The 25950-nt window shown below is 34.7% G+C and overlaps 1 protein-coding gene across 1 annotated transcript; it reads right to left on the bottom strand.

Moving 5' to 3' along the window:
* Window positions 1-42: 42 nt before the first annotated feature.
* Window positions 43-24834, bottom strand: LOC124532191 (nuclear factor NF-kappa-B p110 subunit). The gene is made up of 22 exons (XM_047106916.1): window positions 24429-24834; window positions 23574-23710; window positions 21704-21849; window positions 21366-21474; window positions 18929-19061; window positions 18044-18148; window positions 16601-16712; window positions 14809-14990; window positions 14679-14728; window positions 14527-14589; window positions 13168-13447; window positions 11606-11643; window positions 11290-11349; window positions 9639-9761; window positions 7171-7280; window positions 6616-6791; window positions 6392-6529; window positions 5197-5375; window positions 3614-3724; window positions 2904-3068; window positions 721-867; window positions 43-195 (listed from the first exon to the last, which is right to left on the bottom strand). Exons 1-22 carry the CDS (start codon window positions 24583-24585, stop codon window positions 79-81), a joined length of 2838 nt encoding a protein of 945 aa, XP_046962872.1. The 5' UTR covers window positions 24586-24834; the 3' UTR covers window positions 43-78.
* Between the last annotated feature and the right edge of the window lie 1116 nt (window positions 24835-25950).

Genomic DNA, 25950 nt, shown 5'->3' on the forward strand with positions numbered 1-25950 from the left:
CAATTTTAGCTCTATATAAAGGATTTTTATTTGAAATCTTTGAGTGCACTATAGTAACCATCAGTTCATTTTATTTTATTATATATATTTCGTTTCAGGATTATATATATATCTTTTCACAATGGAGGCCGCTTCAGCTTCACCCATGTCCTCCAGTAACAGAGCTAAAGATTTCGTAGAGATAACATCACAGTCCTGAAAAGTAAATAAAATATTTACTATTTTGACTATTTTAACTGTGCTAGAATTCTATTATATTATTCGTAGGAATATTATTTTTAAAAATACCGTCGAAAATACCAATGATTTTGAATCTAGATGAGCCGAGATGGCCCAGTGGTTAGAACGCGTGCATCTTAACCGATGATTGCGGGTTCAAACCCGGGCAAGCACCGCTATATATATATGTGCTTAATTTGTGTTTATAATTCATCTCGTGCTCGGCGGTGAAGGAAAACATCTTGAGGAAACCTGCATGTGTCCAATTTCATCGAAATTCTGCCACATGTGCATTCCACCAACCCGCATTGGAACAGCGTGGTGGAATATGTTCCAAACCCTCTCCTTAATGGAAGATGAGGCCTTATCTCAGCAGTGGGAAATTTACAAGCTGTTACTTTACTTATTTTTTGAATCTACTATCAAAAACATAAGTAGATTATTTTTTATGAGTATAATATAAGGAAGACGAGCCAATCGGCGGCGTCGGGGGGCGCAGACCTTGAGCTGCAGCAGCAGGTGTCGGGCGGAGGGCGCGGGGCGCGCGAGGCGGCGCGCCAGCTCGCGCCACGCCGCGCCGCGCTCCAGCGCCGCCGACAGCTCGTCCAGCAGCTGCGGCAGCTCCGCCAGCGCCGGCTCGCCCGCCTCCTGCGTGCGCCCCTTATTAGTTATATATTGATCGTTGTTTTGTATTTGAAGCGTCAAATGATCTAACTCGTCAATAGACTGGCTTTCCTTTCTCTTACGCATAAGACGTCGCTGGGCAGGCAATAATGGTACTATGTACACACATGAATAAAAATTATTTCATAATCAATAAAATGTTTTATTCATAAATAACCTTCGTTACATTCAAGTTAAACAATTTCAATATTCAATAGGTCATCTTAGACTAGTTTAAATGAACACCTCTCAATCAGTTTGATTTAGTTTTCTTTTGTCATTAACCCTTTCACCGCCAGAGTCGAATTTATCCGACAAAACATTTCGGGCTCATTTCGCCTGAGTCGGATTTATCCGACACAAAATCCGGTCTATAATATATTCAATTTCTAAAGGTATTATGATGTTTTAGCCTAAAATACATATTTTTTTCGAAAGTTTATCTATTCAACCTTTTATTTAGTCTTATAATTCACATTTACTATATCAAGAAACAAAATAAAATGCTTTTTCATTACGGTAAATTTACTAATATTATTCAGGAGAAAATGCATTGACTTCCAACGCCTGTGTCGTATTTATCCGACCGTAGTGATGAGACATAATGTTAGAATTTATAAGATATGAAATATTTATTAACAAAAATATTGTATTAAATACCAACTTATTTAATAAAAAAAGCACATTAAGTCATTGTTATTTAATAACGCGTTGTTTTTACTCTGTGTAAATGTATATTTTTCTAAGGAATTAGCGATTTAGTTATTTCTGTATGGACAACTATAAATGCAAATTCCCATCCCTAGACTGTGTCCATTTTGCTAATATAGCCAGCGCCTGTGTCGGATAAACACGACCGTTCATGACGTCACAACCGTATGGAACTTTCAATTAGTGTTGCGCGTGTTTTTGTAATAGTTTTATGTTCCTGTTTTAATTACCATGACGACTGCTGAATAATTAATACGGATTCTAGAAGGTGATGACGATGACGAATTTGTGTCAGACGAAGATTTTGATATTGATGAACAGTAATTATATTATTTTTTTTTTTGTTTTTTTTAGTCTTATTTCAACTGAGGTAGGGTTAAAGCCTTTATATTTCGAGGAGGATATGTCCTGACATATCCTCCTCGACATATGGAGTAGCCCGACAGTGTAAGGTGACCAGAGCTCCTGGGGCGGTGTTCGGCAATGCGCTCAAGCGCCTCAAGATGCTTTTAGTTTTTAGTGTTACAAGCTACGGTTGTCACTTACCATCAGGTGAGCCCTACGCTTGTTTGTCGACTTAGATGTATAAAAATTATAACAATAATTGTAATGTATCATTTTTAAAATTTTCATTCAGTAGCAGTAGAAGGGTATACTGTAGTAGGTAAGTTGTTGGTTAACCAAGCTCGTAAATACAATATCATTATTATAGCGAAATATCGACATCGACATAAAAAAACGTACCCACAACCCTATTTGTAGTAGGTATTATTTTATTAAAAAAAAAAAGTAAAAAGTCTGGCGGTGAAAGGGTTAACTATGAATAAAAATTATTTCATAGTCAATAAAATATTTTATTCATAAATAACCCTTCGTTACATTATCATATTAATAAACAAAAAAAATTAAGTAATAAGTAGTTTAAATGAACACCTCTCAATCAGTTTGATTTAGTTTTCTTTTGTCATTAACGATTTCGGATTATTTTATTATTAAGATTATTAAAGCATTTTGTGTAATTTATTTTTATTAAATTACTTTATATTTGATCAATTCTTAAATCTGTAAAAATACATTGAATCTGCAGGAGATTCAATGTATTTTTACAGATTTATAATCTTGAAATGTTAAGTGTTTAACAACTGACACATTACATTATAAATGTAATGTAATAATTCAATCTCAATATCATTTCTTGACAAAAAACGTCAACAATTGAAAAAAATAAAAATATATGTATACGTAATTCCGTATGAATGCGTTTGAATATATCGTTAGAACGGTAAGATGTGAGGTCAAAATATACAAACGTCTTCGTCCGCAGACTCGAAATCGTCTTCGGGTTCCGATTTGATGTCATCTTCGACAATGATTCGCGGGTCCATGTAAGCCTGCAGCAGCTGCAGCAACTCTGGTTTATCACGAGCCAGTTTCCACGCTGGCAGGTTGTTCTCCTCGTGTTTCGTTGGATCAGCCTTATATCAAATTGTGAAAGATTAGATTTCAGGTAGTGAAACATGTTATAATGAGATATTAAAACCTCATTCTTGTTTTGAGAAGTATAATGTATAATCATAGTTATAATTATAATATATACCATATTACAATAGTATAATATAGTATATTAAATACATAGTATAAAACGAACCGCTTACTGCTGTCTGATTCTATGTATGCTTAGATCTTTCAAATTACACAATGGATTTTAATTTGTTATTTTTTTTTTAATAGATAGATTAATTCAAGAAGGTTTATATCCATAATGCATGCACAATATAGTAGAGAAACACATTATTATATATACATTGTAAACATATTATATATAACACATTGTAAACCCTATGAGGTAAACCAAAATAACATTTTTGTAAAAGTCTTTTAAAATGTCAGTCAGACATTCTGTAATATATTTTGAACGAGCATTGCACCAGTGCAAACCCGGATGGGTTGCCAGTTAAAGTTATATCGTAGAAATAGAATTACTGGCAAATTAACAAAATGACGATAAGATCACTCTTACTTTGTTGTCCAAAAGAAGCTTTGCTATTTCAAGAGTACTTTCTGTCATTTCTCCGTCACATATAATTTGCAGCGGAGTGTACCCGTTTCCATCCACCATGTCAATGTAATCCTAAAACAAAAAAAAAATAGTATAATTGTTATGTCAAACGTTTATATAAAAAGGAAAATAGTATTTATTTCCTTAGGACCAAAAATGGAAATAGCAATAACAGTATTATTATCGTTACAACAGTAAGACAACGTAGCATCAGCCGTAAATTGTAAAATATTTATCGAAAATATTAATTCATAATCGTTGCCTTATTTTTAGTCCAATTTAGTAATTCAATTTGACAATCTTATCAATATAATATTCAATTAAAAGCTAATTGATTTATGGCGAGATGGCCCAGTGGTTAAAACTCGTGCATCTTAATCGATGACTGAGGGTTCAAACCCAGGCAAGCACCACTGAATATTCATGTGCTTAATTTGTTTTTATAATTCATCTCATTCTCGGCGGTGAAGGAAGAAATCTGCATGTTTTCCAAACCTTCCCCTCAAAGGGAGAGGAGGCCTTTAAGACCCAACAGTGGGAAACTTAAAGGCTGCTGTTGTTGTTTTGTTTAATTTGATTGTTTTTCTATGAGTACATAAAATGACCGACATCCTGCATTCCACACAATCCGGAGGCACGTCTGTCTCCGAAAACATTAAGATTACATTTTTTGAAAACGGATATCACGTATGGATTGACATCCGTCACTTTATTTATAACCACAGTAACCATTGTTTACCGAGTTTCGGGCCGGCATAAATACAGTTCCGTAAAACAACGATTCAAAAGGGTCGCAAAAGCCTAGTCGAAGAGGGTACACCTCACACCTTGATGTCCAAAAATCCACAACAGAGCAATTATTTGGACATTTTCTGCGTCGCCCAACCACTTTGTGAAATTCTGTGATTTTCCGAGCAGATACGACCTGGGTCCCTTTAAGAAAAGAGCGTACTCGCAGATGTCCAAGAGCGGTGGTAGTGCTCGAAACTAATGTTTAAAAATAATTAATATACGCGATTCATCCGTTACAATTAGTTTTATTTAAATGTGTAATAATCGCGAAAATTTAAGACAACATTAAGCGGTGGTAGTCACTTTCCATCAGGTGAGCCCCCCGTTCATTCGCCGTCTATAATATAGTAAAACCTCCGTACGCGACTTTCCATCAGGCGAGCCTGTCGCTCGTTTGCCGTCTATAATATAGTAAAACCTCCGTACGCGACTTTCCATCAGGCGAGCCTGTCGCTCGTTTGCCGTCTATAATATAGTAAAACCTCCGTACGCGACTTTCCATCAGGCGAGCCTGTCGCTCGTTTGCCGTCTATAATATAGTAAATCCTCCGTACGCGACTTTCCATCAGGCGAGCCTGTCGCTCGTTTGCCGTCTATAATATAGTAAAACCTCCGTACGCGACTTTCCATCAGGCGAGCCTGTCGCTCGTTTGCCGTCTATAATATAGTAAATCCTCCGTACGCGACTTTCCATCAGGCGAGCCTCCCGCTCGTTTGCTGTCTATAAAAGAATATAATAAAAAACCCCGTACGCGGTCGGCGGGCGCCAGCAGGTCGAGCGCGCCGCGGCGCCAGCGGTCGTACAGCGCGAGGTGCAGCGGCGCGCGGCCGGCCGCGTCGCGCGCGTGCGCACTCGCGCCGGCGCCGCGCAGGCGCGCCACGCTGTCCGCGCTGCGGTAGATTGTGGCCAGGTGGAGCGCCGTCTGCTTCTCTGCAACGACACGCGCCCGTATCAATAAACTAGCTTTTGCCCGCGACTTCGTTCGCGTGGACAGGTTCGTCCCGTCTAGTCTAGTAATCGCTTAAAATCGCTTCGTAGTAAAGTAAAGTAAAGTAAAGTAACAGCCTGTAAATTTCCCACTGCTGAGATAAGGCCTCCTCTTCCATTAAGGAGAGGGTTTGGAACGTATTCCACCACGCTGTTCCAATGCGGGTTGGTGGAATGCACATGTGGCAGAATTTCGATGAAATTAGACACATGCAGGTTTCCTCACGATGTTTTCCTTCACCGCCGAGCACGAGATGAATTATAAACACAATTAAGCACATATATATAGTGGTGCTTGCCTGGGTTTGAACCCGCAATCATCGGTTAAGATGCACGCGTTCTAACCACTGGGCCATCTCAGCTCAAGCTATACTAGCCTTTGCCCGCGACTTCGTTCGCGTGGACTTCAGGTTCGTCCCGTCTAGTCTAGTAATCGCTTAAAATCGCTTCGTAAATAAGTCATTATTTCTCGTACAAAGTAAATGATAAAAAATTGTTATTGTGGGTTATACCTAAGAGATAAACATATACCATCAGGGACTTTTTTGTAGATCTTTTTAAGTTGTACAATACTGTAGTACATTGTTTTGATCTATCTTGTAGGATTCAGTCAGCGTTTGCAATGTAAGCGAAAAAAATGTGTTTTTTTACGACCTCACATTAGAAACCTCAAAAATTGTAGCCTATGTGTTATTCTGATGTATAAGCTATATTGTGGTAAAGTTTCATTCAAATCCATTCAGTAGTTTTTACGTGAAAGAGTAACAAACATCCATACATACAAACTTTCGCCTTTATAATAGTAGTAGGATTCTTATTCTATTTATAAATACATTTCGTAATGGGCAGGGCGCCATAGATAATTTGATTTACCGACATTTCAATAAATTCTAGATGGCATAAATGTCATGCATTCATCTGGCGATATGTGTAGATTCAGTGTACGTTAGTGTTGTTACCGTTGTTGTAGGCGTTTATGTCGCAGGCGACGGAGTATGTCTTAATGGCGTCCAGGAGGGGTCCGACGCAGGTTTGATATATAACAGCGTAGTGAATGGCATTGTTCCCTTCGCCATCTTCCTCCATCGGATTGCAACCTGAAATAACAACAATTCGATTATTTTTGATTCATAAAACTAGCATTACATTGGAAATTACCAGTAATAAAATATACGGCTCGTACCCTTTGACACGAGGAACGTGACCAGTCTCGGCAGATCATTTATGATAGCGAGATGAAGTATGGTCTGCATCTTATCGTTTTTCAAATTCAATAGCTTCGTCATTCTCATGCTGTGTATCAGCTTCACGATATACTCTAGGCTAGGCTGATTGCTGCATAGTGTCATATGTAAGAACCTGAAAATTATTATATCATATGTGTAATCAACTATTACATAATGATAATTTTGACGATAGAGGTCTGATAATTGACATATGTGGGGACTCCTTCTTATTTTAAATAATTAAAAAATATATATGAAAAAAATGTTACTGACACACTGACAACTTACAAAAATAAATGAAATATTTAAGTATTTTTTAAGATTAATTAACTGTTTCGAATCATTACTTATAGCAAGTAAGTGGATTGACAAACAGTGAAGTTAGAAATAAATAACCATTTCTTAAATCACACATTAACCATGAGCCTCAGGAACTAAAAAATTAACTAACTAAAAAAAACATACGCATAAATAAATCAATATATTAATAACTACAATATATAATAACTCACGTGTCTCCATTACTCAGTCGCATTTCAAAGAGTCGATCCAATTTATCTCTAACCATTTGCTTTTTGTGTCCCGTTTTATTTCTTATCATGTCGCATAATTCTTTGACGAGCTGAAAATACATTTGATTCATAAAATTTATAATTCATTTCTAAACTTAAAATTGAAAATATTTTTAATTTTATGATGGTAATGTATGTAAATATGATGATGGTGAAAACGTCTTACCTATACAGGGTGTTAATTTAAGGTATAGTTGGAGGAGGGCCTGTCACTAGAAACTAAACTATTTTCTAGCAGAAAATATTTCTTTTATTCGGGAAACTCTTATTAAACTTTATTTCATTCCATTGTATTTCTATCGGGTCCTTATTTACCAGCTACTCATTCTTACACAAAAATAGTAATTCCCAATTTAAATAATACGCTAAAAGCTTCTCTAAATTTTTTATTCTGTGTTTAACATGGCTAGATTCACTTGTCTGCCAGAGTTTTACAGGCAACGATACAATATTTCGATATTCTTTGTGACAACATTATATGTAGGTAGGAATAAAACCAGAGAGGTTGTAACGTCAAAAAGTTATTTCTCTTTTCAATCTTGAATTTAAATAGGAAGGGAATGTGAGGAATAAGAATGTACTACCATTTTATTCGAAAATGTTATATTCTTTATTTAAAAAACTAATAAAATAAACATGTATATGAAATGAATAAAAAAATATTTTTAAAATTTAGTTTGTATGGATAATAACGAAAAAATATGTTTAAAATAAAGTCTCAAGTTGTACATAAAAATAAGAATAGAATTTAAACATTAATTATTTTTTAAAACATTTCAAATTGTAAATAACATTCATAATCATGTATTAACAATTTTATCAGGTGTAAATGCACAAGTGTTGCCAATATCTCATAACAATAAAAATTTACCAATATAATATTGAAAAAAAAATAAAAAAAAATTACCGATTATTTACGAGAAACGGTTTAGTTAGTTTATTAGCACATTTGAGACTAAAATTGCAGCATAGCACCCATAAGCTTTACGCTTTTTTATGTTAAATGTATAAGACCTATTTTAAATGGTATATAAAAAAAAATTCAGCATTTTGCCGTACACACTATAGATAATAATTAAAAAACGAAATTATCCGTAACCGTATATGCTTGCGACACAGACCATTTATCTGTTGCCAAAGAACTAATACGGTTTACGCATGATGTAATAAAGATGGATTATTTTTTTCAAAATTTTAAATAGATTTTAACAATATGCATGGCACACAACAAGACAAATAATTAACAAAACTTAATCTAATTCTTAACTCTTAACAAATTGGAAGTAGGCGTCTACTGATCACTTGTCTAAACGCGTATGTTAAATACTCTATATCTTTGGTAAACAAAACTGAACTAAATAAATTTTACAAGACAATCAGTTCACGGTGTAGAAAGAGACAGATATATACATATTGAAGGTGAAGGAAATAGTAAAAGGTTATTTATTATTTTCATGAAGGTCAATAGACGTTAGGGGTTGGTTAATATAACGAGTGATAAATTAAAATATCAGTAAGAGATGAAGAATCCGTAGAGTATAAGCAATGACTGAATGGAGTAAAATTTTAAAACAATTAAACAAAAATAAATCAATAGATAAAAATTGTTACCATAACTCGTTTAAAATGTGATCAGTTCTGAGTCATATCCTACATAAAAAAATTTAATAAGTTTTTTATAAAACAAAGATAACGTTAAATATATCTTTTGCATAATTCATAATATTTAGTCAACAATTATAATTATACCACATACATTTTTATTGTATTTAATTGTTCAATTGGATAGTATCCAACGTTTTGGTATTTACATGAAACAAAGTGATTTGGGAGGTCGCTCGGTATCAATTTTATTTTTTGTATCTTTTTCAGGCGACTGCGAGGCGAGTGTCCTTTTATTATTGTTTTTCAGTACAATAAATTTGACTTATTGATATTAACTGTACTCTCTTTTCTCTTTATAATTTCAACTTATAATTCCTTCAGGATTAAAGAGATAGAAATAAAGCGGAAAGATCGCACCCAAGTGAAGGTCATTCTTGACTTTAGTCACAAAATTAAAATGTATGAAACAAATAAATCGTTAAATGATGGTAAATGCTATATGATAGAAGTCTATACAAAATAGATTTTAGACAAGAGAAAGGTCCACACTACGTAAACAGTTAATTCACTACGTCAGTACGGATACTATATAGGTAATGATTAATATAATACTTTGGTTTTGTTTTTTTATCACAGTATATGAAAATATATTTTTTCTCAAATACTATCCTAAAATAAAATAAGAATAAATCTCGATTTTTAATTACTTAAAATGAAGGGAATTAATGTATTAATATTGATGTAAGATGACAACTAGCAGTCTGTATTATCTACTTGTAAAATTAAATTCCAATATTACTCACTTTTTTAACTTCGCTTCCATCTTCTGCTTTGTAAAATGCTGAATATTCGTTGTTTGTCTTTTTGATATTCTTAGAATTTTCCTCATCGACGGCATCGCTGCTATTTTCTTCCGTTTTAATTTTCTACAGAAAATAAAAAAAAATATTTGTAACAAATAAAATAAATACCATTATGAGTAAATGGTAATAAATAGTTATACATAGGTAATGAATATTAATTCGTTACCGATCATTTTTAAGTTACAGAATTAAAATGATTCCTAAAATATTTTTTTGACACTTATAAATTCCTGAACGTTTTTTCTACAGACGCATAAGTTACGACTCGTACAATATCATACTATCCAGAAGCAAAATAATTTTATATTGACCAATTTAGATCAGAGGCTCTCAAATCATTCTCTTGGCAGGGAATGGCCACAAGGTGGCAAAATAAACCATGGGCGCGCAGTCATGGTATTAATCCTAGAAGCTCAATATACCTGCATAATTAGTATTAATTAGTCATATTTCATAGAAAAAAGCTATTAAAAATTGTTAAAACATACAGAATTTAATTCGCACACATTATATTATGTTTATATGTTTGGGCTTTATAGCTTTAAAAATAAGAGAAATAAATACTACAAACTACTTAAATAGGAAACTGATTTTACACAAATTTTAGTGTGATGTCTGAGGTTGCATTTGAGACGCTATTTCTTGTATGTTACATGTCATATTTGTCAACTTTTTTACAAAACATTCGCGGGGCGCAAGGGCCACCCCTGATATAAAGGATAGAGCGTGATTATTTGAACAACAGCGAGCGAAAGTTTTTTTTTATGATATAGGTTGGTGGACGAGCAGATGGGCCACCTGATGGTAAGTGGTCACCATCGCCCATAGACAATGACGCTGTAAGAAATATTAACTATTCCTTACATCTTCAATGTGCCATCAACCATGGGAACTAAGTTATGTCTTTTGTGCCTGTAGTTACACTGGCTCACTCACCCTTCAGACCGGAACACAACAATACTGAGTACTGTTATTTGGCGGTAGAATAACTGATGAGTGGGTGATACCTACCCAGACAGGTTTGCACAAAGCCCTACCACCAAGTAAATCATAGTATAGTAAATCATAAAATAGTTATCATCACGCTTCAAAACCGACGCATTGTTAACTTAAGCTACTGTGTCTATCTGACGCCACACCGTGGCGGCTCTTGTTTTGGGTCACGTGACATACAGACTACCGTATATAACCCATTCAAATTGTACAATGATTTGTTTTTCACAGATACATTATAAATCAGATCATTTTAGAACTTGACCAATGACATTTTTTTAAATATAAATTCGAGGTCAATGTTGGCATTTTATTGGTCAACAATTTTTATACTAGAGACCAGCCCCGGCTTCACACGGGTGCAATGCTGATTCTAAGTACACTACAGATTTTTTTCTTGTTTCTTTACTTTATTGTCCATATATTATACATAAATATCATCCTCTTATATCACTCTGTCAATTAAAAAAACCGCATCAAAATCCGTTGCGCAATTTGAAAGACCGAAGCATACATAGGGACAAAAAGCGATAAGCGACTTTATTTTATAATATATATAATGATGTCATAACAATATGCAAGTAATAACATAACATACCGTTACTCTTCCAGAATCAGGGACCAGCATCCCAAACTTGATGATGTCCATTGTACTTAGCTGAAAAAATGAAAATCAAAATGATTGATCGTGAGACAGTAACACCACACAAGGCAAATAAATATATACTTATTTATTTAATTGCAAATGTGAATATATTTTCCAAGTTAAATTGCTATTTAATTTATTTTTTGAAATTATGAAACGTTAATATTAATGATGTTTAATAAATATATAAATAATCACTATCATGGTGGCATTTTCTTACAGACAAAAGCCCTCTTTAAAATAAATGATTAAAAAAAAATATATTTACCCCACTCATGTCAGTGCCGTTGTAATACTGGAAATATTCTGCAAATTAAACAGAGAAATAAAAACACGAACATCACAACAAAATACAACTTTAGCTAGGCATAGTATTTGCAGTGTTAGTCGAATGAAGATCGATCTTCGGCTATATAACAACCCTAAGAGATTTTGAGTTTTAGTTGAGATTTTGTATTAGATGATTCAAATAACCTCGCAACTTGTTAATGCTAATAAATTTTAACATTTATTTACATTAAAGTGGTGAAGTTAACTGCAGCATATATTTACTTCTTTAGACTTCTCAATAACTTTTTCGTCTCTTTACTTGTTATATTATATAACTTTCCTGGCGGTAGAGATTTGTGCAAGTCTGATTGGGTATGTATTACTTATTAATTATATATTCCGCCACCGAATACTTGGCATCTGTGCTCGGGTTTTAAAGGTAAGTGATCAAGACAAGACGACCTCCATGATCGAGTGGTGTGTACACCGGTTTTCATGGGTACGCTACTCTGAGGTCCCGGGTTCGATTCCCGGCCGAGTCGATGTAGATGACCATTAGTTTTCTATGTTGTCTTGGGTCTGGGTGCTTGTGGTACCGTCGTTACTTCTGATTTCCATAACACAAGTGCTTCAGCTACTTACATTGGGATCAGAGTAATGTATGTGATGTTGTCACATATATATTAAAAAAAAAAAAAGTTAACTGTTTAAATTAATTCCCGCCGCACCGCACGGCGTCGCCGTAAGATTCGAGGGGCGCGCACCCGCGACGTGACGGGAATTAATTTAAACAGTTAACTTATAGTTTAATAATCCTTTAAAAACGAGACACATCAATACGTAACAAGTATAGTAAGACACAAATTAGATGTAGCATCGGAAAATGCAATGGAATGAAAATAAAACCGATTACTGCCGATTTACACAACCAATAGAAATAGCTCCCTATCGCGCCATTCGACGCTATTCGTCGCTATAGATTCACACGTCAGAGAAAGCAAGTGCGTGTACATTGACGCGTCAAATTGACGAACATATTAGGTCATATGATATTAAAAATTATTATGTTTGTGCAAAGATCATATTCGCGTGAGAAATAATTATTGATAATTTGGGATAGCGTACTCAATTCGGCTGTGATCGGTTTTACGAATTTTGCCGATGCAACATCTAAGTTGTGTCGTACTATACGGATGTACGGCGGTGGAATACAAAGCGCGGGCTCCACGCGGGGAGCGGGCTCGGCACTTGGGTGCAATCCGGGTTCTTCCACCTTGGCCTAGGCCAGGGTTGGGTACGGGCCTCGAGGCGAACCTCCTTACCCGGGCGTATCCTCTACGGTAGCCTGTGGCTACCGTGTCCTTGATTTTTTGACCCAAAGGGTCAGGGTCCATTATTGGACCCTATGGCAGTCTTATAAGTTGATAGTCTAGTCATGGGTGGTGGTCAAATCCGTTGGTTGTCTAGTCCGGTGGTTTCGTCGTCCTACTCGTCGCTGTCTTCGACGCCCGCTGTGATGCAGGTGTCGTGCGATGGCGATAGCAGGAGCTATGCACTCACCCGAGAGGTCGGCGCTGAGGAAGCGGCGCTGCTCGTCGGGCTCGGGCTCGGCGGGGCGCTCGGCGGGGCGCTCGGCGGGGCGCTCCACGCTGCGCTCGAGGATGCGGTCCATCTCGGACGAGTGCAGCGAGAGCACGGGCGGCGCGGGCACGTCGGGCGCGCTGAGCAGCGCCGCGAGGGCGGGCGCGCCCGCGTCCGCGCCCGCGCTCACGCTGTGGCTCCAGATGGCGTCGCCCATCAGCTCGTCGCAGCTGGCGCCCGCGCGCGCCGCCGTCGACACCTGCGCCCGAGCGCGTTACTCGCTTTCGCTACCGACTATTCGAATCGCGCAACATGGGAACTGTAAACTTTAACTAAGCTTTTCGACGACCTCCATGGTCGAGTGGTGGGTACATCGGTTTTCATGGGTACGCCACTCTGAAGTCCCGGGTTCGATTCCCGGCCGAACCTATGTTGTCTTGGGTCTGGGTGTTTGTGGTGCCGTCGTTACTTCTGATTTCCATAACACAAGTGCTTCAGCTACTTACATTGGGATCAGAGTAATGTATGTGATGTTGTCTCATATTTATTAAAAAAAAAAAAAAATTAACTGTTTAAATTAATTCCCGCCGCACCGCACAGCGTCGCCGTAAGATTCGAGCGGGTCGCACCCGCGGTGTGACGGGAATTAATTTAAACAGTTAACTTATAGTTTGTTCGCGTTAAGAATGCAGTGAGTTGTCATTGTTTACCGGCTTTACTCCGCCCCCTGACCAATCAAATATTTTTTAAAGGCAGGGTGAAGGTGTATGCACATTTGTGTTAAAATTCCAACAAATTACATTTGTTTTAAAGACTAAGTATAATGAATTTAAAATATACACATTAAAATAAAAAATCGAATCGGGTTGTTTAATCAACAAAATTCTTAACACTATATACAATCGTTTGCGAATCTTGCCATCGCGATGTAGAAATTTACATATTTTGACATAACGTCATCTAGTAGCTATAGGTTACATTAATTATTACGTGTACAGCTTGAATAAATTAAATAAAAATATGTAAATAAACAAAATTTAAATTATAAAAATATAAGTTAATAATTAATTAAATGTGAACTTGACTTTGTAATTTGAAAAGATTTGATTGGTCAAAGGGGGCGGAGTCAGGCCGGTAAACAATGACAACTCACTGTATTCTTAACGCGAACAGACTATAGTTACAGTTTACAGTTCCCATGTTGCGCGATTCGAATCGATAACGATCACTCGGCGGCACATTATATAATGTTCAGATTTTGAAGCTGTGATTTGAGGTTTAAAGACATATCGATACTATTACGAGTCGAGGCTAAAATATTGTAATAGAAAGACTCACTTTGATGGTGTACGCGGGAACTTCGTCCATGACCGTGTCTTGCATGGCGAAGTTGCCATTTTGCTGGAGAAAAAGTAATAATAAATTCAACTTCATTGTTATATTTTTAAAACAACAACATCGCCTTCAAAAATTTGTTAAAGTCTGCTTACATTTATGTAGTCTAGGGTCACGGGTAATTCGCTGGAACTCTTAATAGAACCTGTAGATTAAATGAAATAATGAGACAATTGTATGTAAGAATTAACACGTTCTATAAATATACAATTCATAATAAATTACCCGTCATGCTATCAAAAGATGAATAGGATGAGTTAGGCTTTCTCTTCTTGGTTTGCCTGTATATTGACTCCGCTTTGTATATGAACTCTCTCGGCTCACTCGTTCTCCCGTCACTCGGCCGATGCAACTCGATGTATACTTTCACGTTGGATGTTATCTTTCGGTCTGAGTAAGCCGGGGTCCTGACAAAATAAATATTTTACAAGCGTAAGTTCTTATTTTACAAACATACAACTTTAAACGAATCACTCTATTAATAATTTATTTAATAATAAAATTAGATTAGCGACAAGTGCTAATACTAATACTAAATATAATACAGATTTATTTTATTAACGACATTACATGAGAAACTTCTAAAATTAAGAGTGTATATAACAGTGTATATAATATATATACAAAAACCACTCTAGCTCAACACTAATCGTATTAATTTATATAGAGATACTAGATGAGATGGCCCAGTGGTTAGAACGCGTGAATATTAACCGATGATTTCGAGTGCTAAACCCAGGCAAGCACCACTGTATATAAATTGATTTTGTTGCTTAATTTGTGTTTATAATTCATCTCGTGTTCCGCGGTGAAGGAAACCTGCATGTGTCTAATTCCATCGAAATTCTGCCACACGTACATTCCACCAACCCGAATTGGAACAGCGTGGTGGAATATGTTCCAAACCATTTCCTTATTAGGCTCTCCTAGGCCCAGCACTGGGAAATTTACGCGCTGTTACTTTACTTTTTTTTTTACTTTACTAGATGAATGATAACAAATTATCATTTTCAGGCAGAAATCGTTCAGACGAGTGTTAATAAAAACATTTAAAACACTCATCTCGTCCCACGCTAAACGTTTCCTGTTTGTGGTTATTACGGAACATTCAATAGATATAGTCTTCTATAAAATGAAAACATATTAACATTATATTACATTTAAGAGTTATTGAAAAAAAAAATACTTATCATAAAATAAATTCATGTCTTTACTGCTTGTTTTTAATTTTTTATTGACATTTGCAAGTTGGAAATAATAACAGATTCATTATTTTCATTTCGTCTGTTTATCTGTTTGTTTTTGTATAGGGTTGGTAAATAGACCAACTGATGTTGGACACTATCGCCAATAGACATTGGAGCTGTAAGAAATAATGCTCATTCGTTACATCCTACATCATCCTTGAGAACTAAGATACATCACGTGTGCCTGCAGGTACACTGGCTCACTAAAGCTGGAATACAACAATAGTAAGCGTAGCTTTTTGGCAGTAAAATATCCAAAGAGTGATACCTACCCAGCCGGGCTTCACTTACTATTCAAACCAGGACACAAGAATAAGTATGTATAGCTGTTTTACGGTAGACTATAGTGTGTGGATAGTACCTATCCTAAAGCCCTATCAACGGGTAAGTGCATTGGAGTTTCAGCACTAATCGTATGCACGTATACAACAACAATAACAACAGCCTGTAATTCCCACTGCTGGGCTAAAGGCCTCCTCACCCTTTGAGAAGAAGGTTTGGAACATATTCCACTACGCTGTTCCAATGTGGGTTGGTGGAATACACATGTGGCAGAATTTCTATGAAATTTGTCACATGCAGGTTTCCTCACGATGTTTTCCTTCACCGCTGAGCACGAGATGAAATATAAAGACAAATTAAGCACATGAATCAGCAGTGCTTGCCTGGGTTTGAACCCGCAATCATCGGTTAAGATACACGCGTAACCTCTGGGCCATCTCGACTCTCATTGCATTCGTGCACGTATAATATATATGTAATGTAGTTACTTGAATACGATGCCGTACTGATGGTGTACGTCGCTCGGCGGGAAAGACGCTTCGGCAGTCCACACACGATCGCCGTTTTCGTCCAACTCGAAAAATTTAACCTTAATGTTTTCTGAAAATAAACAAATATAAAGTAACAGTCTATATCACCCCCCCCCCCCTCGGCTCAGATATCTCCTCTTTAAGAGAAATATCGAAGCTTCATTAACACGCTGGATTTTGAGTTTTTTACACATGCGATAGATTGTCAACCGACTTATGTTTTATTTCAACACCAAACACAAGATTCATTGAACCACCAATTGAAAGAAGGGAATAAATCCAATAAAATGGGAACGGAGATAATAAAAAAAACTTCATAACATTTTGCTTTCAACTTATAAACTTATAGGACATCAATGATCATTAAGAAAATATCAATCCTGATTTATTCACCGACAGACCTGCCTTAAAAGTATGTATAATATTTTGCCCTACGTCTAAAAAATGTAAAAGTGTATAAAAGTGAAAAGTGGCGTTTATTCCCTTCTTCGAATTGGTGGTTCAATTATACACAAGCTCAATATTGAACCCATAAAATAAAGTAGCAGTTTTACAGCCTAAAAATCAAAATATACCTTATTCCAGTTGGCTTATACAAAAACTTTTTCGGTCGATATATTACACAATTATATTAAACGGAACGCAACCACCGATTCGGTATGTAGATTCCGCTGAGAAGAACCGCCAAAACCAACTCAGTAGTTTAAATAAAACTAGTTATTACGGATTTTAATCGCGTATATTAATTATTTTGGACATCCCGACGTTTCGAGCACTTTACAGCGTTCGTGGTCACGGGTAGACTAAGGTGACATTTGTCTATTTGAAGAACAAAGGAAATATTATTAACGAAAATTTAAGACAACATAACTCAGTAGTTACTCTTACAGACATTTGAAGTACAAAGCTATGTTAATTAAAATTAGAGTCCGACCGAAACTTGTTTTCTGGTCGAAACCGAAACCGAAACTTAGGTGGTCAAATATAAAAATTCCTTTAAATGCTGAAACTTGGTATTTTAAAATCTCATGTCAAATTTTATCTTTTGTGGAAGCACTGCCAAATTGGATTTTTTTCTCTTTGCGACATTTTTCTCTAAACAAAAAAAATACTGTAATAATAAACGATAACAAAAAAAATACATCAATAGATCATCGGAATTTAAAAAAAAAATATTGAAATAAATTTACCTATACAACGTAACGTAATGAAAGACGCGCGACAATCACACAATCAAATGGAGTTAGGCGAGCGTGCACGACAACTTGCGAAATCAATTTCGGTTTCGGCTCATTTTAGCCGAAACCGAAACTGCCGCCGAAACTTGATTTCCGAATCTTCGGTCGGACACTAAATTGAAAATACAATTACATACAGTTGGGATCGGCTTTAAAAACTTACTCTTGTTGACTTTCTCGACGAATATGAAGACATCGTCCCCGCCCTCCGGCCGACCGTAGCATCGACTGATGCGACATATCTTCAGATCATTCGTCGCTGCGCTCTCTAAAACCAAAATATATTTATTTATCACGGCGAATAACATCAGTGGTCCGGAGTGCGTATCGGAAGGATTTCAGTGTCAGCTGTAATAGGAAACGTGTCAAGTGATATTCTCTCAACTTTACATCCGAACTGTACTCTACTTACTAAGCTCGTTAATTTTATTAATAACTAGACACTAAAAGTAAACAAACATATTTGCAACATCGTTTTGTAAATATAAATTGTATTATTAGCTTACATAGAAATAATAAAAAACCAGACGATAAAATTTTAATAGAATGCAAGAATGTACTTTAATAATTATACTATAATAATGCCTATAAATTGTTACTAAATTACTATTATTGAGGATAACTATATTAAAAACAATATTTTATTATAACCAAGCCATTGATAATTATTACAATAAACTGTATATCCCAAGCTCAAGTGTTTGCAAAATTTCAGCTACATATATCAAGTGTAACAAGTGAAGCCTTTAAATTTATCACTGCTGGGCTAAGACCTCCTCTCCCTTTGAGGAGAAGGTTCGGAACATATTCCACCGCGCTGTTCCAATGCGGGACGGTGGAATACACATGTGGCAGAATTTCTATGAAATTAGACACATGCAGGTTTCTTCAGAACGAGATGAATTATAAACACAATGCACGCGTTCTAAACACCTCACTGGGCCATCTCTGCTCATATCACTTGCAGTTGTGTTAGATGAAATCTTGCATTAATGAAATTTAGTAACACATAAGTTATAATAATGAAATAAATCTATTGATATCTTACTCATATTATGGATGGGATCCGAAAACACCGGTGGACAAATTTCTTTGTCAGTTAACAAATCGTGAGCGCTGAACTTGAGCCGTACGATATTTAAGTTGATATTTTTCGCTTCATTCTCACACAGAACGCGGAGCTAAAATAAATTAAAAAAAAAATACAGTCAGTAGAACATTATGACATAATTTCCCATGTATGACGTATAAATGGGAAATTATTTCATACCTAACATTTGCTAATATTGAGTATAGAAATGAAATACACACGACCGCTATCTGTTACCGTAAACAACAAACTGATTATGTTTTACTGACGCTTATACAACTAACCAACGTACACTTATCGGCATAAAGCTTTCGGATAACTTAAAAAACATTAGGCGTCAGCTTACATAAACATTACTTCAATGTAAACCGTTTAATGTGACTCAATAAAACATTAGTTTAATACACAAAAACACCAATGCAATTAAAATTATATTATAATGTCTGTAAATGTGTTGTTGTCCGTGAAAGGGCCATTAATATTTCAAATTAGGTTCTACAAAGTAAATTAGACAGCTATTATCTGATAATTTACGCAATATTACCCATATTGCGTAAAAAACTCAATATTCAAAAAATCTGTAATATTTATACAAAACGACATTTTTTACAAGTAATAATATATCATATATAGTTGAACAGTTATTTATTATAAATATATATACTAGTCAAAACAAAATAAGGGCCACTTGTTTTTTTGACGTATGAAGCGATCTAATAACTTTTAAGTTATCGGTACCGGTTATTTTTTTTTTGGCGTTACATTAAGTGTTGATTATGAGAGTATATCACTTACTTAATTTTTGAAGTGGGTAGAATATGAAAATTTTATTCGAAGTCACTAAAAATTACCCTATTTGAAGTCAAGTTCTTGGTGAATTGGACAGGAATTCTCTTTGTTAGTGCGTGATTATCATTTTTAAAGAACAATGCCGAGGATTCGAAGACATATGGACATACAGATCACAACTAGGGCCATAACACTGATTCAACAGGGCCATTCGCAGCGTTCTGTAGCTCTGCAGCTGGGTTTTTCAAGGCGAGCAATCCAGAATGCTTGGATTAGGTTTCAAGAGACTGGGAGAGTTACCAGAAGATCAGCATCAGGCAGGAGTCGAGCAACCACAGCACAGGAAGACCGCTACATATGGTTAACTGCGCGCAGAGAGCGAGTCGTCACCGCCCGTTCCTTACAAAACTGCTTGCGCCAAGCGACGGGCACCCGCGTGAGTGACCAAACGATTAGGAATCGGTTGCATGAAGACCAACAGTTCTCTAGACGACGAGTAGTGCGAATTCCACTGACATCCGCACATCGTGAAGGCGATTAACGTTCGCCAGGCCTGGAACGTCGATGACTGGAGCTGAATCCAAAGTGAAATTTTTTAGTGATGATCGTCTCATTAGATTTTGGAGAAGAGAAGGAGAGCGGTTTTCCGATGCTTGCAACCACGAAAGTGACAGATTCGGGGGTCTCAACGTAATGGTGTGGGGCGGAATCTCACCATCAGGTCGAACCGAGCTCGTAATTCTCAACGAAGGCAACGGCTCAACGGTACATTGAGCAGGTCATAAGACCCCACGTGGTGCCATTTTCACAGAGAATTGGTGCAGGATTCCAATTAATGCATGACAATGCCCGCGATCATACAGCTAGAGCTACTGCCGAAGCATTAGAAGAAGCTGGTGTACAGGTGCTGCCGTGGCCCGCCAATAGCCCGGACCTTAACCCTATTGAGCACATGTGGGATTCGTTAAAAAGAAGCGTTCGTGACACAAATCAACCACGCACAAGCTGGGAACAAATCCCTCACGAGACAATACGACACCTGGTGGAGAGTATGCCTTCGAGGCTTGAAGAATGTGCTCGAAAAAGGGGAGGACACACACGTTACTGAAGAAAATTTCATCAAATGTTCAGTTTTTTTTTTAAATTACACTTTTTTCACATTGTGCATTTTAGGTTAAAAAGTCGATTTTTCCAAAAAAAAAAGGAAATGATGCTAATTGTAGGGTAAAAAAAAACAATATCTGCTGCTCTTTACATTAAAAAATAATTATTATATTATATAATTTAATCTAATCATTTTCATATCCCTAAACCCCATATTTTTTTTAATCCACTAAAAAAACATGGTGGCCCTTATTTTGTTTTGACTAGTATATATTATAACGCCAGAAATTTATGCGAGTAAGATATAAGCAATACTTACAGTAATGTTTATATAGCATTAAAATGTAATATAAATTTAATTAGAATATGACATACGGGTACAAGTGCTTTTTACAGTGCAGGTTTTGCTATAGGCTTTTACAGAAAAAATATATATATATATATCTGAAATATATTTCGCGTTATTTTGTTAAATAAAAATATATAATTAATTCAATCGTACCTTGTTTTCATTGTATGGCGTATCTGGAGTAGCTTCCGACGCGTATTTTTTATACAACATTGCTGGAACATCTTTCTTAGCGGTATGAATTATGCCCATACCACTGAAACTGTTTAAACAAATATATAATAAACATTAATTAATCAATTGATAATTTATTGTAACTGGTGTATTTTTTCAATCAAGTATTATATAAGTTCATATCAAATATTGAAAATAACGTCTTTTTTACTTTTAATTCAATTGAATGTCTGGTTGGTACAGTCAGGAGTGGCATGCTTATGAAAGCGCAGGTAATAATATATGCTAAAGAAAGTGTAGATAAAAAACCGACTCACGCGACTCTATAACTTCCATGTTCTGGAAGAATACTGCTTACATCCCGATCCTGATCATCTTCAAGCAATTTATGTGGATGTTCCTCTGGTTTGTCATGACGAGCCAATCGGCATCTGATCATGGCTTTCCCGGAATAATTTCTTAACTAAAATAATCATTAAATGAAAATTGATGTTTTTAGTGGATCAGCCGTTTTCAAGAGACTTTTTAAAATTATTATGATCTAAATATTTATCAATTACATAAAAATATAATTTTCTTTTTATAAAATCTATTGAAAAAATCAGGTTTAGATATTACTTTATCATTAAAATATTATTTAATAATAAAGTATTATTAAATTTTCTACATTTCAGTGCAAATTGTAAGATGTTTTATCTATAAAATGCACTGATAAAAATGTATTCATACATTTTTTTTTTAATAAAAACGTAATGAAAACCAGGCTTAATGCAGAAAAGCTGCAAACCTCATTTTACAGTTAACCAAATAAATACTTATAATATATGCTAATTGCTTAAGCATTTATTTATTAGCATAGATTTAAAAATGAATTATTATTAAAGATGGGCTTAACTAATTAGACTTATTAATAAAATTATCCATTAATTTTTATTTCATAAGTCCTTTTTAAAAACAGCTTTTATGCTACACTAGATTTAAGGTTTGCATGGCTGTATGACTTAATAACTTTGCATTTTACTATGAAATAAAAATAGTTTTTGTTGTTGTCTATAATTTCTATAAGTAGTGAAATAGAAAAAATCTTCAGTGCTTTGTAGGATTAGAATTAAATCCATCACAAAAAGATGGTGCAGCAATACGTTTATAAATATATAAAGGGTTACAGGTTTAGTTGACCGAAATTCTTTAAGAGAGGAAAGATTTCATCATTCCTAACCGATTTGACTATGGAACCCCATATCCTAAACCTAACCCTTCTCAGGTTATTGGCCTTTGAATTTATATTATAAAAATTACAGATCTTTTGTCGATTGCTGCTTTTATTTTTGTTTTGTGTCCCAATTTTGTATTCTTTTTGCTATATTTGAGTAGAAGATTAGTTGCTTTATTATTTTAAGCTACAAAACTGCCAGTAACTATACCAAATGAGTCGCAGTAGACAGTCAACTGTTAAAAAAATTATTACATTTTAAAAAAATATTTTTTATTTGTAAGGTATCTTTAAAAAAGTCTATGACAGATGTACTGCAGATGTGCTCAAAAATATCAACGGCTTTTCAGCTTTCTAATAAGGTATAATAACATAGGGTATTATTAGAATTCTTGGAAAAAAACTTTAAACAAAGACGCCCGAGTAACAAACGTAAAGCCGCGGCGGCGGCTTTTTAATCAATATAATATACATGTACAATCAATACATTTAAATTAAAAAATACATCAAAATTAATTAGATTACTTCTTATTCATGCTTAAAATGAATAAAGCACTTGACACACATAAACAAAATCAAACAACCATGATTTCTTTATGAATATATTTTTTTTATTTTTTCCTTGTTCTGCTAAGAATTTACAGGTGGCATGTTGTTTGGTTTTCCCATTTATAATCAAATCAGTCTTTGTGTATGGTTGTTTAAAATTTATTTTTTTATTTTATTAAATGAAATTACAATATCAAAACAATTAAAAAAAAGCAGCCAACTATAGCACCTATGCACTACAACTATAACTATAGCAACTATAGCCCATGTTGTATATGATATATCTATTTATTACTTTAACAAATTCCAAATAACCACTGGGTCACCCTGATTTTCAAATGTTTAATATTCATACAATTCTACACAAAAGTAATGTCCCATCAACAGTGAATACTATTTTTATACATAAAAAAAGGCTTTATTACCTCAACAGTTGGGTGAGTTTTTGACTTATTTGATGATATGCCGAGAAGACAGCCATGAGTACCAATCATTTCACTTTTGTATCTAAATCTAAAGTGGTTTTGTGGTTGTTCCAGAATGCGCAGTTCAGGAGACCTACCTATTTTGAAGATATTTTAACTATTATTATACATTTTACTAAAGAAGGAAATCACGTTAATATCGTTTGAAATAGGTAAATAAAAATAATAACATAATAATATTTTTGTTTGTCTTAAAGTAAAAAAGTAAAGTAACAGCCTGTACATTTCCCACTGCTGAGATAAGGCCTCCTTTCCATTAAGGAGAGGGGTTTGGAACATATTCCACCACGCAGTTCCAATGTGGGTTGGTGGAATGCATATGTGGCAGAATTTCGATGAAATTAGGCACATGCAGGTTTCATCACGTTGTTTTCCTTCACCACCGAGCACAAGATGAATTATAAACACAAATTAAGCACATATATATAGTGGTGCTTGCCTGGGTTTGAACCCGCAATCATCTGTTAAGATGCACGCGTTCTAACCGCTGGGCCATTACAGCTCATTTCTTTGTCTTGTAATGTAAAAATGTCTTTCTTTGTATTTAAGTGCAAGGCGAAAGGAATTGCAGTTAGTATGTGGGCAAAAAGATAATTGTGATAGTGAATAGATAAGGATATACCCTTATCTTTTCACAAATCTTTTAAATTTTAGTTAAAGAAAGTTTTTGAAAGATATTTTTCTTAAATGTCAGGTATATAAGTTTTTGCATAATCTATTTTATAAAGAGTTTCGTTAATTATCAATATTGGATTGACTTATTATAAAAATATTAGGTTTGTATATTTTACTTACCATTGTGCATATATAATTTGTCTGTACACGATAACTCCGAAATGTTATTGGCGAGCTGTGGTACTTGTTGTGATGGGGAACTGTACGGTGATTCCATTTGAGAAAATGGAGAACCTAAATTTGAATCACTCATAGTATCAGCTTCACTTGTTGACATTTTGCAAAAACTTTCAGGAAACTTATAATAAACAAACAGAATCCAGTATGACGAAATGTAACTATGCTTACTTATTAAATATAATAATTCAAATTTTGTATCCTAAAAATTACTCTAAAAAATAACAAAAGTTATAACAAAATCTATAAACATTTAATTACTACACAATTAAATGTTCAGTAAGTTATTGGTCTGATAGATATTAGATATCAACACAACATGACCATTTCATTGCTTGACATTTACAATGTGTTACTATTACTATACTAAACTATACCAAATTTTCTTACAATTTTATCCTCATGAGAAATATATTATTTGTTTATTTAATTTATAGTTATTTAATTAATTTATTCAACACATACTTCTTAGTGTTTAATATTTATGCTTAAAATGAAAATATTATATCATATCACATTTACTTCTCTCAAACGAAATATGTTCATTGTTATTTATATAAAATATAAAGTAATTTAAATAAATTTAATTTATTTGGATTACGACTAACTGTGGATATTACTTATTATTTAATTATTAATTCAAATGAGGAATTTAAAACATAAAACGAAAGTACACACGAGTTCATCTTTTAGAAAATTTAGATGAATAACAAGAATTGTCGAAAGAGATAAATTTTATAAACAACATTTTTTTATAGTAGTTTTAGATGTCAGTATATTAGCAGATGTATATTAAAAGATAAATTATATTATTTCAGCGAAAAAAAAATTACCCTATTTTGGGGAGTTATAGAATGGTATCACAATTTCAAGGTTATAATTCTAGGAAGCGTACACGGGGAAGAACCAGTTATTACTCGAAACATGACTCACAAAAATCCCCGGTTTGTGATATACATATATATATATTGAGAAAGCGGCTAAATGGAACTTGTTTGTTTCAGTCATTGTCCATACAATATAATCAGATAAAGCTTAAAAGATGAAATTAACTATAACCGAACTATATATATAACTGTAGCCATTAATAACGCTCGTATACAAGATTTTAAACTTATTTTCATTTTAAAACGATCAAAGGATTTTTGGAGAAGAGGTAATGTCTGTATCAAGTGCTTTAGCTACTTACATTGGGGTTAGTGTAATGTATGCAATGTTGTCTCAAAAAAAAATGTGGTGTACGATGTTAACGTTTTTGTTAAAAATCTCCCTTGACGATTACTGGGTAAAAAGGTGTCAATGAACTTAAACAATACCATTTCACGTAGAACGTGCGATTGTCATAATCATCTCATTTATAAACGCAAAGTCTAATCGAAGAGGAAACAAATCTTAGATTTACATCGCTAACTTCCAATAGCCTAGTGATATGACGTGTATGCACTACTAACCGTTCCTAACTAAT

Source organism: Vanessa cardui, chromosome 9 (assembly GCF_905220365.1).
Source record: "Vanessa cardui chromosome 9, ilVanCard2.1, whole genome shotgun sequence".
Classification (NCBI taxonomy): Eukaryota; Metazoa; Arthropoda; class Insecta; order Lepidoptera; family Nymphalidae; genus Vanessa; species Vanessa cardui.